Raw genomic sequence first — 19,621 nt, 5'->3', positions numbered from 1 at the left:
TTGTGGTCCTGACTCATTAGTCATTACTGATCTCATGAACAGTTCACAGAAGTAATGACGTAAATGAGAGGTTAATCCATGCTGAAAGGCACAAAGGAAATACTTGTTGAGCCTTCTTCAGGTACAAAGGAGAGAAAGAAAAGGTGCTAGTATATGAAGCAATGTAGAACAGAGCACATTTGGGTAACAACTGAATCCCTTCATAACTGCTACACGAGATGTTATAATGTTATAATTACATACTGTACATCATGTTTTACAGGGACATGCGCAAATGACATACTGTAAACTACAGAAGAGGTCATGACATTCATTTGAGCGTTTCATCATACAAAAGCATTGCTATACATTCTTTCAAATGCCATTATGCACGTTATGCCATTTGCGCATCTCCCTGTAAAGCATGACGTAGAGTATGTGATTATAACCTCTTGTGTAGCAGTTACGCAGAGATTATGAAGCCATTAAGCAGAAAAATTCAAATAAACCATTACCCAGCGGCACGCACACTGATGTAGTTCACCATTCCCACCACTTCGTAACACCTACTGCAATCATATTAAGGTTCTTTCCCTTTATACTGTATATCCCTTTCCATCCCCAAGGATGTCCAACAGCTTTACATACCCCTTCACCTACTACTGAAGCACCGCACCCATGGGGAGACACATAGCCACCATTACCGTAAGTGCCAGCATCTGCACTGCTCAACAGATCGGCTGGAGGACGTTTCGGTCAGATGTGCAACTGAACCAGACCACCACATTGACAAGGCTGGGCCTGGTCAGAACTGGGAAGGGGATACAGTACCTCCATGGAGAACCGAGTTACTCTTAGACGCTGTGTTCATGGACCAGTAAGTGGCTGAAGACTTTCTGGAGCAGAATTTCAAAATAATTTCCCTTGTATGCTGACTGGGAACACTTTGCTCTAGGTGTGTCTCCATCCTTCACTTGAGCTATTAAACCATAATCCTGACCGCTTGGCCATTAGAGTTATCACATTGCCCAGTTCGTAAAGTGTCCTGGCTAAATACCACTATGGGGTGATATTACTGTATATATTGCACACACAGAGCCTTGCAAAAGTATTCAGACCCTTTTAAAAACTTCAGCATGCAATCAGCATTTGTACTGCAAACTCATATGCTCAAACAGAACATTTCTGAAGACAAAATGATTTTTTTGTCAGCAGATATTTTAAAAAAAGTCAATATTTTTTGCAAGGCCCTGCACTTATACAAACACCATATTATTCATAGGAATTTCCTACAGTCTTAGTAATATCAATTTCTTTTTATAGCAAGATCAGAACTGTTTTCCCCCTTGCTGATTAGAGCTTCTAAATGGTATTATCTTATACTTTTGTGTTACCTTTGCTTGGATGAAGTTAAGAGAATCACCCTAACCTTTTGGCGTTTATCATGGTAAGTAGTACTGCTCTTTTGATTTAATGTGTGACCTCTGAATGCATTTTAATACATTCCGAGTTAATGGACAGCTATAAACTAATTAAGTGTTCCTGCAGTTATCTTTTCAAAATCAATCTTGTTTATTCAATTTAGCTGTGTTCGTATTCCATATGGTATAGAGCTCCCGCTGCCTAGGAACAGTCATTTGTTCAGAAGACCCAACAGGAAGCTAATAGTTTAACTGTTATTACAAATTTGTTTGACAAAACTGACATTTAATGTGCCCTGTCATATTGTGTGTAATCTGCAATTTACCCCAAGCAGACGGAGAGAGTGTTCGATTTTATTTACCATCTTGCAGTTAAAGGGAAATTAACTTTCCGCACTAAAGGAAAGATCGAGGATTTGGTAAAGCAATGATACTGAAACTCTACCAGACAATCTTAGGTTCAAATATCTAATTGTTTGCCCCTTCAACAAACAAGAACATTAAGAAGATCAACAGACTAACCTGTAATGTGAAGTGTGATCTAGAAACAATACTCCAGTTATTTAAACTTGCCAGACTGCAGAACTCCACTGAGCTGAGAGCTTGCTTTCCCACTATTACATTAAAGATCAGCTACCGTACACCCACACTTTATTTCAGAAAAAGTGAAATTCTCCATCACTGAAGCTGTCGTGCGGTGCACAATAATCTCTTGAGTAAAGTCTACACAGACAAAAGAGTCACCCTGAAAACTTACTGTAAAAACTTGAAATCTTAATTTCTACAATATAGTATGTTTTGGAAATAATTACAGAACATTAACATTATTTCCTCAGTTGTAAATAATCAGCAGTGACTGTAAACAATGAAACTGACTGCAGGTCGTATAGCTGTCTCTGCATTCCACTTTCTATAGAAAGTTAAGGACTACCTAATGGGTGAATCAGTGACATATTCATTGTAAGGAGAAGTACTCGTAGAAATGATTTAAAAGTTTGTCAGTTTTGATTTTATTTTTGTTGTCAGCGGAGTGAAAATATTTCAGAAACTCAGGTAAACACGCAACATTAAAGAATGCCTATACAGCACAGGAAACAGAAAAGAGGTCTAACTTTAGTCAAAACTGGCTAGTCAACATATCTTATTTCTCCAATTACAGAGCCAACAACAGCAAAATGTCATTTATATGGAATATCACAGTTTGGTGCTTCCTTGTTTAAGTCAATATGAACGCTACTGTACATACATTTCGATGAGACAAATTGGTGTAGAGCCTGTGAAAACAGGCTGCTGTTTTCTTCCTTTCCATTTAATTTAATCCTCACTCATGTATTATACATGACACCAACCTCAAATTAACGCCACCATCATTTAGTATTTATTTACCTAAGTTCACAGGCTAATACATTTCATATAGATTATTTCTGAAAGCATTTAATTTAAAGTAAGAAAGCAAGAAGATCTTTTCATCATTTACTCTATAGTGTTATCATTGTACCAAGCTATTACTTATTTTCTACTCCAGCAGTTTCCCTTTGTGTAAGAGCCTTTGCCTTATCACTTCTTGAGTTCAGGGTAGAGCTTCCCAGGCTCTTTCCTTTGTGCCTTTCAACCTCATCATCATTTCATTCATACTGTACATCCGGGAGGACAACCGCTGCACCCTTAACTGAAGAACTGGTGGACAGACCTATTCCTTTGCAAATGTCAGGGCTCTTATAGTGCAATTGGATGGACACACACACACATAAAGAAGATGAAAATAAATGTGAACATGTTATTTAGAGGCTACCAATCATAATTAAGTTGGCAGATACACAGCTCCACTGTCCTGTTGCAAAGAGAAAGTGGAAATGAAAAGAGGGGGACAAAGACGATGAAAATAGGGAGCAAAAAACATCGCTGCCTTGAATCCTATTATACTGTACATTTAAAGAAACGTCATTACGTCTTACTCATCCTGCAGAAAAATTATATGATCCTAGAGTCATATCAAAGGTACTATGTCCTGTTACTTAAACTAATAATCATTCTTTTGAAATTCCTTATCTTACATGAAAGCATATGCTTGAAATCGTTATTTGCTTGATATGTTCCAAGTCGAGTTACTTTTCAACACCAATTTAAATTAAATCTAGTATTGTCAGTCATCGGTTTCAAATATATTATCGATAAGAGGGTTATCTTCCACACTGTTATTGTCACAACGTCATGCCATGAGGTAATTTCGGGTATGTTCTATAGGCAGAAAATATTCAGGTATATGCTAGTGAAATTACACACAAGATGAACACTTCAAGGAAATATTATTTGTGGGGATTATACACCATATTGCTGGTAAAACAGAAAAGACCCTGATGGGCAGGGATCTGTCCAAGTCACTGAAGGACACAGAAATCTAAAAACAGCATCATGAAAATATATTTTACAGATATGAGGTAGATGAATTCATCAAGCAGGTGAACGCCATTATGCTGAATATGGTCAAAATTTCCACTGTTTTTGCTTAAGACAGGTGTGCCTGTCGTCGAAAGTGTGCAGAATTGGTGCTGTCACTGTGTTTTCTTATGACAAAACTGTTTCTTTTTTCTTTGACATGCAACTAAAGCAAACCAATCTGCTTTTAATTTCTTTAAAAGTCTTTTTTATCATTATGGCCATTGATTAGATTCTCACAATCTCCAAATTGATATGATAATGGAGAAAAAATGCACACAAAGGAAAAGTCAAAACAGATTTTAGTTTTTGCATTTTCCCTTTTTTCTCTCCCTACAGTGTAACAGGAAGCACAACTTAAAACACTCAACAGCTTGAACAGGTCCTGCTGTGACGTGCTGCTAAGAAAACATATCCAACTTCTATGCATATAAAATATATTCTTTAATATACAGCAGATTACTTCCTGAAAAAGGGTGTTATTTCTTTTAGTTCTTTAGTTTATATTTCTGAATTCCAGCCAGACAAAATGCTTATATTTTATATCCCAAAGAGACACTAAGCGTAGCTTACAAATAAAACTGTGCAAAAAAATGCAAAGCATTCTGTATCACAACAGCAAAAGAAATGAAAAAGCAGAAGTAGTTAGAAACAACAGGGGACAAAAAGAGGTTGAGAAAAGGAACAATAAACATGCTGAATGAATACAGTATATTCCAAAGACTATTACAACAGAAAAGAGCAAAGCCATGCCCATGTTACTGAAGAAGACCAACTGGGTGATTTTAACAGAACTGAAACTGAGGTTCAATAACGGTTTGGAAGGTTTGAAAACAAGGCCTGAGGCCTACACATCTTCACCAAGTCTGCGATTTAGGTGATGGTTTTGTGACTTTGCTTAGAACACTGGAGATTTTGATCCACCTATATCAAATCCTGAAGAGTATTCAATTTAAGAGAATACTTCAGGCTCAGTAGCAAATCAAAGATGTTAGGATGCAGACCAGAAAATGCTTCTTTAGACAAAGTGTTTTGAGTCCAGAACAGATTTCCTGGCCACACGTCCAGATGAATTTATAGATTCACTTGGCAACTAAACTACCACACAAATAAGATGGGCCGAGTGATCTCCCCTTGATTGCTTTTCTTACTTTATGATCTGATACTGTAATTTAACATTTGTCTCTTTACATACCCAAGAAAAAAAAAGCCCCCCCCCCCCCAGTAGTCACACCAGAGAATACTAAAGAGTTTAAAGTAAATCTCTGAAAAGTGTCTGACAGCCTTGCCTTGAATGACAAATCAAGATAACAAATACACGAAAGTAAATGAACAGACACAGCACTCGGATTCCTGTTATTTCTCTGTGCCAGAAGTCTAGGAAGACAAGATGCAAATAAGAGGAAGACATCTGACCCTAAAAGTGGAGTTCAATAAACACTGTGTGTTTATAGACGTGAACTTAATCCCACCTTGATAGTGATAAAAGAGTTGACATTCTTCATCGTGAGAAGTGCCCACAAAACCTCCTCAGACTGCCTTCTATTTCCCACATCAGAATTACTGTATCTTTTAAAACAGACCATCTTGGGTATGAGCCAAGATGAGTAACAGAAACTAAAGAAATAATAGCATGTATACTGAGAATATATTGCATGATTCACCTAATTAGTGCAAAATGCTTATAAACTATTTTTGTGTGTGTTTAAACAACTGGACTGCTGTCCTTAATATTACTGGAACCAAGATGAACCATTTAGCCCAATTAGTATGCAAGTATCCATACAAAGCACAATGCAATTTATACTTAATTTCTGGTTGACTACATAAACATTTTTTGGTGAATTAATCAGCAAGATGGACAAGGTATGAACACATCTTAAAGTAATTCCCTGGCAAACAAACTCTTTCCTGGAAAAAACAAATGCTTCGTGTTAACCCTGATGGTACAGCCTCTAAACTACCGCACAAGGGAACAAGTTGTACCATTTCTTCTTTCGTTCTACAAAGCTACCATTGAAGATCGAAGAGTGAGCTTTGTTTACTGTTACTCAGCTGCAGTGTTTTAGCTAAAAAAAGGCTGTGGTCAGAGTTCATTTCCTACTCATGTTATTTTCAAGCTGAGCATGTCATAAATCAACAATATATTTCATAAGAAATCTCAGTGTTCAAACACATGCAATACACATGTAATAAACATGGGCATATAATACAATTTATTTTCTACGGCAATCACAACGTGTACAGCACTATCTCTCTTGAAGCAAACGATCTAAATCGCCCTGAGCATAGATGCAACCATGCACAGGTCTAAAGTTTAATTTGTTTTATTAAAGTAATGTAAGCAAAATAAAAGATTGTATTTTACCTCTGTGATCTGCTGAAATCTGGATCCTACTGTAATTATGTAACTATAAACAGACACTGACAATCATTTCAGAGAAAGAAGAAACTATCCTGAATGAGTGTTGTAAAGGCCCAAACAAGATATTATTGTGGTTACAACAACACTGTGTATTATAATATATGCAAAATGACAAGTATCAGGATGGAAGCAAAAGACATTGCAACTGCACAATACTTTTTCAGATGAACACAGCTTTAATTTGTGGGAATAACCATCCCTTGGCTAGAGAATACTTCCCTTCCCTTGGATGTTAGAGTGACATCCAGACTCGCAGAGTAAGAATAATTTGAGTAGTCGTGTTAACTCCAGTGTCCTGACTAAATTGAGCCCCGGGTTTGTACAAACAGGCCCTACGTAAGGAATCTCTTTGAAAAGGCTGCTGGATAAGATCGATGGATCACTGGCCTATGTACTACACTACCAAACAGGCCTCCTTTCATTTGTCAACCTTCTAATGTTCTTCACGTTCCCCTTGAACTCAACAGGTGACGCAGCTCCACACTTCTCTATCGGCCGTGCTGCATGGCACCCAGGCGGGGGTGGAGTGGACGAGGGTGGCCCACTGCCAAAGGGATTCCTCGGGATGCACAGAACTGGGCAAATGAAAGGAATTATGGTCGTGACATCTCGCGCTGGCGGGCACTCAAGACAAAGCACAGTCTTTATGAAAACGTGCTTTGAAAACAGACACTACGCTTTGGATCTGTGGAAGCTCACCGCTCGCTGGCAGGGTCCTTGTTATTTCAAAGGATGGGAAGAGAAGGCAACACTACACCTACAATACCAAACCGGTCAGGTGAATCACCTATTACACCATCCCAGGCTGGCTCTAGATCTCCTAATTAGAGAAGACAGGTGACCTCCCACCCCTTCAACCCGGACCTTTGCTCTTGGAAAGCTCACCCTAACAGAGAAACTGCTCAACAGATTCACCTAACAAGCACATCTACAGTATGTGCCCCCCTGTTGCTTCCTAGATGTTTTGAAGATCATAAAATTAGCAATAAACAGACCCCTATTTGTTTTTAATACCATTAGGATTGAAAGAGACCACGTCTGAAGTTTCAAGTAGGCAGCTGTGTCAGCATGCGAAAGCTGCAGAGGTGCAAGTAAAGGTTTATTCCTTCGGATGGCACCCGAAGAAGGCTTCACAGCCGGAACATCTGAATTTTGCTGTCTGACCCCTGTGACACTGGTGTGACCTGATAAAACAACTGCATGCACTGAATGAAACTGTAGTATTGTTCCAGGTCTTTGAATAATATGCAGGGGTTATAGCCGCAAGTTGAGTGTATAAATAATTGACAAGTCCAAATGACATGTGCTTACCATACACCATTTGTCAAAAGCTGCACAATCAATTCTGATATCTCTACAATGACATTGGAACGGTACATATAAAAGTTACATAAATATTGCTTGCATACACTGTAGTAACTTGTCAATGATACAGCTTCTACAGTATATTTATTGAACTTGCCTTTATGCATCCTATGAAGGGCATGTTAACAAAACATTGTGATACAAGACGCCAATGGTCTATATACAGTACTTGCACGTTACACGTTAATTGGATTTTATAATTGCAAAAAGAAAAGCTTGGAAAAAGGTTATGGAAGTTAATGAGTAAAACACACTATTAAAATTTACTATAATTATGCAGACAGGATTCCTAGGTTGAGAAACAATTCAAGTTAAAGTCGTAGTGCTTGTGTGTTCCCCCTTAGATGGATTAACATGCATCCTGATACACCCCTGTTTCTGGGATAGGCTCTAGCCCTTAACCAGGAATAAGCACATTTCTGATATTGGATGCTGACTTTACTCATACTAGGTTATTAAATATTAAATGTGTCACAATAATTCATTTTCTAATCTAATTACAGTTTTAAAAACTGTATATAAAGTCATTGCAATCATTAAAAAAGGCAGTCAATGCCTAATTTGTCAGCATAATTCATTTCAGTGTGAAGAATACTTATATGAAAAAAAAAAGATTTTTGAAGTGCCTTTTCTGGCAATATCTATTAATATGGTTGTAGGATTAGAATAGAGGTTGACATTCTGATTTTTCTTTTACAATATTAAGATTCGATATTACTTAAAAATTGTGTTGTATAATCTAAATTAAAAAGCAATATAGCCATTCATTTTTTTGTTGTATTAGTTTCACTTAAAGTAATGTCAATTACATGGAATATACTGTAACACCTTTTGGCCAAAGTTAGGTATTTTTGATATCAGACATTTCTGTTACACACAGGCAACATGTCTAGGGGACTGCAGGCAGGACAGTCTTTTTGCAGTATGAGCATTTCGTTTTAGCGAGGGCAAAAGGCAGTGGTGCAAGCTATACAGTATAAGTACAGCAGGCTGAACCAGTTAGATGTGCTGTTAAACTTAATGGACTGTGGCTGCCTGGGGCCAAGTTAAATGCTGAACTCTGGATCTTCTAAAAGCCTCAGACTTTCTTATTTATAAAGGTAAAATATAGCTTATATCTAGTACCTTGCAAAAGTATACACCCAAAGGTGTACCACTTAGCCAAATCACACATAATTGACATTTCTTAAAGTGAATATTCTTAGTCAAAACTTAAATGCTTAAACCAAACACTTTGAGCATTAAAAGAAATTAAATGTTAAAAAAAAGCAAAAGAAAAATCTCAAACTAAAAATGCTGAATCAATACTTGATGGAAGCACCTTTGATGGCAGTTACAGCTATGGCTTTTTGGGCAAATTTGCAGAAAGGGATTCTGTCATTTTCATCCATTCTTCTATGCAAACTTATAGCAGCTGCAAAGTTTTGTCAAGCTGGTTGAGATATACTGTCATTTATGAACAGTAATTTTTAAGACCTGTTACAGATTTTCTATTGGATTCACATCATGACTTTAACCTGGTTAAAGGATTCTCAAGGACAATCACTTTCATCCTGTTAGGCCACTCCAGTGTAGCTCTGGCCTTATGCTTGGGTCATTGTTTTGTTGAAAGGTGAGTTATCCCAGTTTCAGGACTTCAGCAGACTGAGCGGCCTGATTTAAACAATGTCTGGTACGCAGTTCTTAATGATCAACTTCACAGTTCAAAGTGCTATTCAGTGTCTCTGACATTTTTAATACCACTCATTAGTTGTTTTGAAGGCTCCTCGGTCTTCACGACTGACGTAAAGTTTGCTTAAAATTCACTACCTGATTGAGGGACCTTACAGAGACGGACCTATTCATCTGAAATCATCTGAACCACTTCTGCTGCATACAGAGACCATTCAACTTATTATGTGACTTGTAAGTAAGTAATTTTGTGCGCTTGAACTTTTTGCCATAGCAAACGGGGTGAGTACACACTGTGTACAACCAACATTTAAGGTTTTGATTTTTTCTTTCCACTTTATGCTGAGATTCAACTTTTCTTCACCCATTCGAATGTATATAGGTTCATGAGTCAAAGAAGTGAAGTGCTGGTCATTTTAGACTGTTTCTATAGGACTGAGGAGATAATCAGATTCCCCAGATTATTTTAATAAATTATTTGGCTGGTGCTTCTGTCCAACTGACTGTCACACCAATTTATGTTTGTATCAGATTCTGTAACTGGATGCTTTACTGAAGTGATCTGAGTGATAAGACAGCAATGTCCCACCCACAATTCGAACCTACAACCTTCCTGTTACGATTCTGAGTACTCTACAGTACTGCACTGCATTAGTTACAAGCGAGTTAAAAATCTCTGTGATTAGGTTTATGATGATGTTTTTATTTATATTATGTTTAAAAATAAACTTACTCTGCAAGATACCTTCCTGAGGGTGTTACATTGTACCAGCGAATGGCTGTCTTCACTATAACTCCTGTTTATACAAATGTTCACTTTGGTACCTCTGTGATTTACAGCTGGCACCACACCATTTCAACAGTTTTCTTCTAACAGACGCTTATTCTCGGAGCAAATAAACTCACAATTTCCTCTCTGCAACTGCAGCATTCTTTTCAAAAACTCTTTCAAGGTTCCCTGTCATATCAACTTCTCAAAGAGATTTCTTCATTGTTTGATATTTTCTCCTATCATAAGGAAATATATGGTGTGAAACTGAAGTCTGCGCATTTAGTGATGGATATTAAAGAATGTCAGCCAGTCTCGGCTGGATTTTTTTGCATATATACATTTTCTGTACCTGTCTGCATAAATCTTATAATTGTGTTTTCTCTGAAGAATTCAAAGCATTTTTCTTTGAAAAATAATATCATTAGAATTGTTCTTCTAAAAAGGACTGACCATCCAAGTGTATATTGGGGTCCAGAGTAAAGTTTAATAGTCTAGAGAAGTCCTGGACATTCTGACATCAGAACAGCAGTATTGTAATACCATGTGATACACCATTCATGAAATCTCTCAATTCCCCAACCCTCATCTCTGTACTGACCCCCCTTTTAAAACTAAGCATCACGTGTAAATTGTGCAGGATGGAAATATCATAGTCTATCTTTTCCGTGTTTCAAGTTCCCATGTTGAGATGCTTTGCGAAAATATAATAGGAGGAAAAACACCAGGAAGCATGGGAACAAATCCTAGGATGGAACAGTAAAGACATTAGTAAAAGCCACTGTAGCCATGTGTTTTGTAACAGTGTTTTTTGTCATTCATTTCAAGTCACATGTAATCTAAGTTTTGGTTTCCAATCAAACCCATAATTGTCAGCAAACTTGTCCAAAAAAAGTCAGTCAAAAGCATCCATCCATAAATAAGAAAAAAAATGCATAACCAGACTGTGATGCAAAACCAGTTTAAACACAGCTGAGTAAATGAATTATTTGGACTTCCTTTTTAAAAATATTTAGCAGAAGACATCCATATATGGTACATACTGTATAACAGTACGAAAAGCACTAACAACTCCATTCAAAAGTTTTATTTTTAAATGAGACTCAGCATTTGCATTGATACTGAAACTAAATATACAGATCCCAGGACTAAGGACATCACTTAAAGCAATAATTCTTGAAAGTGATACAGCCTTTATTGTGATTACGCAGTCACTGGCAGTGACCTTTCAATTCATACAGAGATCTGAGCAGTGCATTATTTCCAGATGATCTTTTTGCCTGACCTAATATAGAGTACCAGACACTCAGTGATCCCGAGAAGGAAATAAGCTCAGCAGAAAATGATGCTTACTTTCAGCTAACTGAAATAAATACAGTATGGGCAGCTTTATAAGCCTCAGCGCATTCTGATGACTAGAGGGTGTTATACACTGTATATATATATATGAATCACATATTTTAATTGATTTTACAATACAGCTGAACACATCTTGCAACCTTTTGTGGCACTTGTATTTGTTTCAGCTTATGCCAGGTATCCGAGGTAATGCGTGCAGCCACAGACCAGCAGGTGGCCCTCTTAATACTGTGCTGCTAAAGTCAGAATGCTGCCCAAACATGATGAGGAGAAATCATCATGTAAAGAGTCACTCTTTGGAGTGAGGTGTAAATACTTGATAATTAAGACATTACCAGGAAAAACAGGGGTGCTATCAGGCTTGACACATCTGGACAACCTTAACTTCCCCATCTACTGTGATCAAGACATTTGTCATTTCACTTATCTTACCTATTCTGTGACTGATATACAGGATCCCACAGCTTGCTGCAACACACAGCGGACAGAGTAGTTGTGTTCTGAAGTCTGTAGTCAATCACGTGTGAAAAGTTCCAAGGCGATTGTCTTCCCAGAATGCCCCTTCTTGTGAATGGTAATCATGGATACACTAACATCCTATTTCATCATGCTCTTAGGAGCCATAGTAACCTATTTAACCAACAGGCCCCCAGTTCTGTTTCAGGATCCTCATTTTAAAGAACCACATAACATATAAGCTCCTGGCTAATTCAATATTTTAACAAAGCTCTCATCTCAAGAGAGACAATCAGTCCCAAGAAGAGCAACCAGGTACATTCTTTTAACTGTCCTACACTGGCAAGTTAAAAGAGCTGAATCTTTTTTATCTTGAATAGAGAAGACTAAGAAGGGATTTGATTCAAAGACTCAAAAGCCTCAAAGATATTGACAAAGTCAACCCAGTGGATTCCATTAGAATCAACCCTGAAACCGGAGTAAAGAGATGGATAGTAAGGGGTGGAATATATAATTGTTACATAAGTGGTAGTGAAAGTCTGGAACAAGCTATCTTGTTGTCAAAGCTGATACTACGGCTGACTTCAGTGAATGGGTGGATGAGATGTTACGATCAATTAGAAACCAAAAGAAATGCATGACATGAATGGCCTCCTTCTATTTATTTTATGTCATGCCCTGATTACTTATGAGAGCTACTGTATCTATAGCCTTGTAACTGATTGTAAGTGTACATTTAACTCAACAGGACAGTGCATGTAATTATGATTTAGTCTCTTTTTGGGAAATCATACACTAGTAAGTAAGTTAACATTTCAGATGCATCTATGGACAGACATGCAAAACAAGTCAGAATTCTCTTTTGTGTTCAAAGAGACAGAATTGTGTTCTTGACAGAATTTAAAAGCTATTCACGAGGGCTTATTGTGAAACATTTTCCAGAGGAGTTCCATAAATTTCCATTAAAAACTGAAGATTAGGAAGAAGGAATATCGAAGGATTTTGAAGAATTTCCCACATTTTTTTTTATCATATTAGAAAAGTCCTTTTTTTAAATAAATGACTGATCTGAAAACTAGTGAATTAGTTTGTTTTTCTTGGCAAGCACTAAACATTTCTAGCTTGCAAACTCTTCAAATTGCATTTACTTGGGCTACTTACTAATTATCCTTAGATGAACACAAGGTGAAAAGGGGCAGACAGATAGACAGCTTCTTTTATGTCGAGGCACTTATAACAGTGGAATCCTGTGTTAAACCATCTAAAACGACTGAATTCGAGAGGTCATTATCATGTAAACAGTGAGACTGAGAAGACACATAGCAACGACCCATCACCCTAATGAAAAGTGATTGTGCATATTCCCAACTCAGATAAGAAGACCGAGATTGCCTTTTTTTCCATCAAAATGCAGGGCCTGTCAGTGAAACAAATGTGCATTCGTTGTTGCAATTAATTTAATTCTTGTTCTGTGTAAGTCCTGCTTGTAGGATTTAATTAAGGCTTTCATGCACTTCGGCACATTCAGTTAAATGCTTGTGTTTAATGGCTCTGTCTTTCAGCACAGAAACCACACTGAAATAATGAAGTTTACGACTTGTACACAGGGAAACCAGCTTAAAACAGAAAGCTGTGATTTATGTCCATTCATAATTTTTTCTCTATCATCCTTATGTGTTTTTTTTTACTTTTCTCTGTTCAAACTAAACAGAGAAACCTACAAAAGATTTTTAGAGGATTTTTGTCTGGAGTACGACACAGAGTTTAATGCTTTAGGACTGTAATTGCAATGATAATTGTAATTATAATGGATTGTAACACATTGCAATTGTTACAGCAATTGATATTAAAATTCTAACTGAATATAATTACAATATAAATAACAATTACATTAAATTGACAGTAATTAAGAATTAGCAGTGAAAGATGAAACAGAAGACAAAGTACACAGAAGTGCATTTAAAAATGAGACCAGTAGGCACTTCTTTGGGTTGTAGAAGTCTGGAACAATGTTGTTGAAGGCAATATCCTTCTAATGTCACAAATATATAATGTCTTCTTCCAATAAACAGCCAGATGAGATCAACGAGGTAATTTAACTAACAGCAGCCAAGAGCCTAGATGGGCTGAACAGCACTGACTGATCTGCAACAGTTTTTATGTCCTTAGAGAAACTGCAGAAAGGCAGACTTAACCTCAAGAATAAGTGATGTACAAGTCAAATAATTTGCTCTTAATATTTCAGCAAAGAATAAGTATAAAACACAACACTACTCTCTTGTAATCGAAAGAAACTAGGCTTCGCCTGCACAGAAATCACCTGCCCCCACACGCAGTGATCTCGTGCGGATCAAAGACACTCGGTTCAATATTTCATTAAACCCAGCTGAAACATAACAGCTCAATTTGTGAAAATGAATACTGATGTAAAGCAAACTTACAGTGCTGGATGGGTAAGTACTGAGCTGCATAATCTTTAGCAATTTAGCACATTGTAAGTTAAATGATGGTCCTTTCTATCTTTGACTTAAACAACTCAAAAAAGTGTCAGCAGAGCAAGTGTTTATGGGACACAGCATGGACAGCATACTAAGCGCTCAATTTTTCAGGTAAACCAAATATTTTCCATGTTTTTTCAAATAGAAAAATAACCAAATTTTTAAATAAAGTTAGACAGGAATACCTAAAATACCATTAGGTGTTGTAAACATTTTATCATATTACGCCAAAGGGAAGTCATTGACTGTTTTTTTCTAAAAAGAAAATCTTGTTAAGGTGTCACTTTTTTTAAATTCTTATCTTTTTCATGTCTTAAGCAGAAAGCTACAGCACCTACAAAGATAAGGGCCATGAACTCGAAATGTCAGTGTAAATTTGCTAAAATACGCCAGTTCTGCTGCACCTGAGATTAGCAATCCAGATGTCACAAAACATGGACCTTTTCTGATATGTCATTAGCTGCTGCTGCTACTAAAACTCATTAGAGCACTGTGGTAATCTTAAAACTGTTCACTGAGATTTTCATTAATATAAAACAAAGAAACATTGGCATACGTCAGATTACGCAATGCATTAATATCTTGAAGCAAAAAGGCATGCTCTTAGCCAGCTCAGTAAAGAAAGCTACAGTGAAATACTAAAATGAAAGGGTTCCATTTGCAACAGTATGTGCCAAATCGTAAATTAACTTCATTCCCATGCTCCAACAAAATACATACAGTATTTTATTTTTATTAAATAAAATGAACTGCCAAATAAACTTTATTGTCTTCCCTTGGCTATCAAAAACCTAGTCTAACCATTTATTCCATATGTAGCAAAAGAAAATGTAGTAGGAAATGAAAATCAAATTTATATGGAGATTTTTACAAAGCTACCCAAATACTGAATTAACAGCAGGGTACAAAGTGTGATACTTAAATCATGAAGCTTTTTGAGGACCAACATTTCTGGTCATATTTGAACTGTCAGCTAGATATTTTTCTAATAGAAATATATGTCAAAAACAGATTAATTTAACAAAGACTGTTTTAGAAATGTGATTTTTAATAGAGGAGAACGCTTTAAAATATTGTTTTAGATGTCAAGAATAACATACTATGATCAGTATAATAATCAGTTTGATAAATATTATTTTTTAGCAGCTTTCCCTCCTGGTTTCTCTTTGGTTAAAGGGCTGTGCCCAGATTCTACATAAATGAAAATGTGGGGTTTGCTTAAACCTTCAGTGAAAAGAAAGATATTAATGTCATCATACACTAGACACTAAACTGTAACTACAATGTAGCGGCAAAGGCACTTTAAATGAAGTTGAAATAATCACACTACAGTAAAAAAATAAGAACATACAGTATGTATGATCATCATGCCCTGTCTTCTTTAAAAAATAATGATGCATGTTCAATTCTCTTGAAAATATTCCCTTCAATAACAACACTTCTGAAGAGAGAGGTTTATAAGACAAACATGGTCATATAATGATCATTCTCACTACAGCAGCAGTAAGCTAATACACCCATGTTTTACCTGCACGTAACTCCTACCACAGAAATGATGAACATGTGAAGACAGCATAGAATATGTGCACAGATAGCCTCTTCTATATATTTCATAAATGCACGGTTCCGACTATTATTAATTTACACGGTCCAAACCATCTTGGAGCACAATCTATTGGAAGCAAGTATCACGCAGTCGAGTGCTACAGCTGACGACAGATTATGATTAGTGCTGCGGAACGCGCACTTAACTTCGGAGATTAACATGCCATCTTCGTGATCATGCTAAAACGGACGGTCAAAAAAGACAGAAAAAAATTGCCAAATAAAGGTTTGCAGGACAAAAACAAAAAACAGAAACAATGAGAGATGGGGAGGAAGGTGGTTTTAGGCAAAGTTACAGCATTTTTTTTCTGTCATGCCAGTTTTTTCTTTAATGCTGGAATAGATGAGGAAGGGATTTCTAGCCATTCTTGTGGATCAATGCAAAGAAGTTTTAGAAAGCAGTTTTCCTCATGGTAATAAATATATTTCAAAAGAAAAAAAACTGCTTCTTGCTTCTGTGTAGATTTCTCAAACCCAAAATATGGAATTTCTCAAAGCCTCTTAGATATTAGTACAGATGAAGGTCCCCTTTCAAACTAAAACTTTCATAAAGGCTGAACGTACCCAATGATCTATAGAAAGCAACACAAAGGCAGAAGTCAGTCACTTACTGTATGATAATGGATATTTGTGACATTAGAGGGGCATTTAAAATATTGTTTTTTTTTCTCCAAATTATTTTTCTTTAAAATATCAAAATATTTCAGTTAATGTTTTGGAAATCTTTAATTTTTGTAATTCATTACAATCAAGTCTATAATAAATTTGATCAAGAAAGTAACTAAGTTGTACAGAATTTACATGTTGTAACAGGGGCATACGGATTTATCTATTAAATTTATTATTTCTTAAAATTACTTTATAATTACATTGCAAACTATGCAGTCATGCTTACGATTAGCTGTAAATGGAGTTATACAGCATTTGTCACTGAAGCCATATTTATACAATCCTAGGTTTGAAATGTGTCCAGACTAGGATATAAGCAGGACAGATGAAGTTCATTCTTAAGAAGAAGAATTTTATAGGTTTTCATTCCATACTTAGGTTGGAACACAAACATTTTCAGTTTGAAAGGGGAAAGCTAGATCTTAAGAAGTAATTTACTCATGCATAGAAAAGTGTGGCAGAAAGCACTGATGTTGCACAAAGTGGTTACTTACAGGTAATAAGTGTAGGAGTGATAGCTTCTTCTGCCAAGTGGGGTGGTGGTAGGTTTTAAGCAGTGGTGGGGAAAAATGGAATGGAAGGAAAGAAAAGTAAAATATTAATGTTTAAAAATATAAATGAACAAAACTAGATATGATGGCATAAGTGAAGGTTACTAGTGGTCGTGAGGGCAAGGTGACAGCTGGGTATATGTCATGCAAAATAGAATAAATGCAGAATTCTTTCTGAAAGGGAGTACTGCGAACATTAATTAAAAACAATATGCATACAGGATAATCTACTGCTAACGAAAGTCCAAAAAGACGGGTTCATATCAAAGAGGGTTTCGTATTGGACGTATTGGACTACATTTGTTAAAAAAAAGGAATTGGAAACTTTAAGGAAGGTTGATTAGAAGAGTCAGATGTTTTTTAAAGGGTGTTAGAAGAACTTGCGCTGACAGGGCAATTATTTAAGTGTAACAAATCAATGGAAAAACCAGATGAAGTAACCTTTTTTTTTCCCCAATCCAAGGAAGGGAATATCACTTCCTAACTGAAACTTTAAATTAACAGAAACGACTATTCATTAACATCTTGATGATTTAATTAAAATGTTAATAATTCTAATATTCAAACATATGAGTATTTCGGCAATCTCACATTTTCTTAGCCACTGAACTGCAAACACTTTCAATTAAAAGGTCGCCATGAAAAGCAAATGTAGAATTTCACTCATTTATTGAAAGCAAGGCATATGACAGGCAATTATTCACTTTATATACCATTGAAAAATATTTTTTCAACATTAAGTTGTTTTCATGTTTTTTAAACAAAACCTCATAGCTTGAACATCACTCTTTATTTCCTAACCATTGTTCTAATTCAGGAATGTCAAGTTACTGCAATGTTTGCACACCACCTCCTATAATCTAGTACAAACTTAGAAAAACTCTCATAATATGTTATTGCAGGCTTTACTGCGCACACAGAAGTTTCTTATTTGCACAGCAGTCACTCCTAGGGCTGCAGCACAGAATATAGAAATGCTTGCCTGGCATGGGACTTCAGTTAATGTAAACTTGCCTCTAGCTACATGCTGAAGGCATCTCTTTGAAAAATGTGCTTTCATCAATTTTTCTTTCTTATCTGCTTTTTTTCCTTAGATAAGCCTCAGAAATATTTCCCTATTCCCACTCCCAGGTCATTAAAACAGTGGCATTTGTTTGAGCATTGCAAAGACAGTAATTAATATTTCATTGTATATTGTACATCAGCATTATAAACAGTTTAATGGGTTTTATCAATGCAATCAAATCAATTATTAAACAATTTGAAAATGCAGCAGTTAGAAGGTGAAGAGGCAAGCACTGTGGATTACTTTTGGCCCTCAAGATTAATGGCCATAATACATCCTGTTTTTCTGAACAATCTGCCACAAACCCAATATTTGTGTCTTACCATTTAACATATAAATTGCTCTTAATGTGCACACACAAGCATAAGCACAAACTGTGTATATGAAGCAGTGCACACAAGGTTCCAAAGACATCATGTAAGATTCTTCTAATTTAAATAATCCAGTTATCCTTTTAATTAAGGTTCTAGTTACTTTTTAAAAGCATTCCAACTTGTAACACTAACAAAATTCAAGATGTAACTTCCAAATTACAAAGACAGTTACAAAGACATTAAATACAGTACCACATGTAAGAACATGTGAACATTTCGAAGCACAGGACATCTGAATGTATTTTTTTAACAAGTCAGGGATGTCTCTTACCTCTTCTTCATCACAAGCACGACTCCCAGGAAGATGATGACGAAGAGGAGGATGCCAGCGATGACGCCAGCGATCTTCACAGTGTGATCGGTCTGCTTCTCAGGCTCCACAGCATCAGGCTTTCGAGTGGCAGCACCTGCAACCATGTCAGTTTGCAAAGAGAAACAACTGTATTACAGCAGGCTCACGGGAGGGAAATGCTAACATGCAATTGTAGCACACAACTCCTGGTGACCTCAGCCACAAAAATGCAAGGGTTGGGCACTTTCCAAACGAGGAGAGAAAAATCATGCTAGAGAACTGTGGAGGACAGAATTAAACTGCTCTCTAACAGCAGCACAACAACAACAACTGATTTTATTCCCCTCATATCCCATCTTCTTCCAACAGAAGTTATCTCACCTTTAGCTCTTATACCAATTACCACCAATACAACTGTGGAGCTGAAACCACAACAAGCGTTTCGTTACTTTACATCACGCCTTCATTTATGGCCTGTTCGCAATTACTGTGAACTAGGGATACTCGGTATGTAGCCCTGTTCCACAGAAGAACTTTTCACCATTCATCTCCCCAGGTACTTAGCTAATCATGATGGAGTTAAATTAATCAAGAAGCCAACTAAAACAAAGCCCAGCATGAAATTAAATGCAAGTGCAGAATATTAAGTAGCTGTGGTGTACTTATGTTATACAAGCTGATAAAC

At 36.5% G+C, this 19,621-nt stretch overlaps 1 protein-coding gene across 7 annotated transcripts in view; it reads right to left on the bottom strand.

Annotated features, from left to right (window-relative positions):
* Positions 1-19,621, bottom strand: part of ptprma (protein tyrosine phosphatase receptor type Ma) — a 238,809-nt gene that overhangs the window by 46,757 nt on the left and 172,431 nt on the right. For 4 of the 7 annotated variants that reach the window (XM_015353613.2, XM_069191611.1, XM_069191609.1 and 1 more), the window contains one exon: positions 18,916-19,051. In XM_015353613.2, the coding sequence (XP_015209099.1) occupies positions 18,916-19,051 (136 nt within the window). Of the gene's footprint in view, positions 1-17,147; positions 17,178-18,915; positions 19,052-19,621 lie in introns of all 7 variants that reach the window. The other 3 variants (XM_069191608.1, XM_069191610.1, XM_015353612.2) reach the window with 1 other exon arrangement.

This window comes from Lepisosteus oculatus, chromosome 6 (genome assembly GCF_040954835.1).
Source record: "Lepisosteus oculatus isolate fLepOcu1 chromosome 6, fLepOcu1.hap2, whole genome shotgun sequence".
Taxonomy (NCBI): Eukaryota; Metazoa; Chordata; class Actinopteri; order Semionotiformes; family Lepisosteidae; genus Lepisosteus; species Lepisosteus oculatus.
The sequence above is the reverse complement of the archived record's forward strand: the minus strand, read 5'-3'. Positions and strand labels throughout refer to the sequence as shown.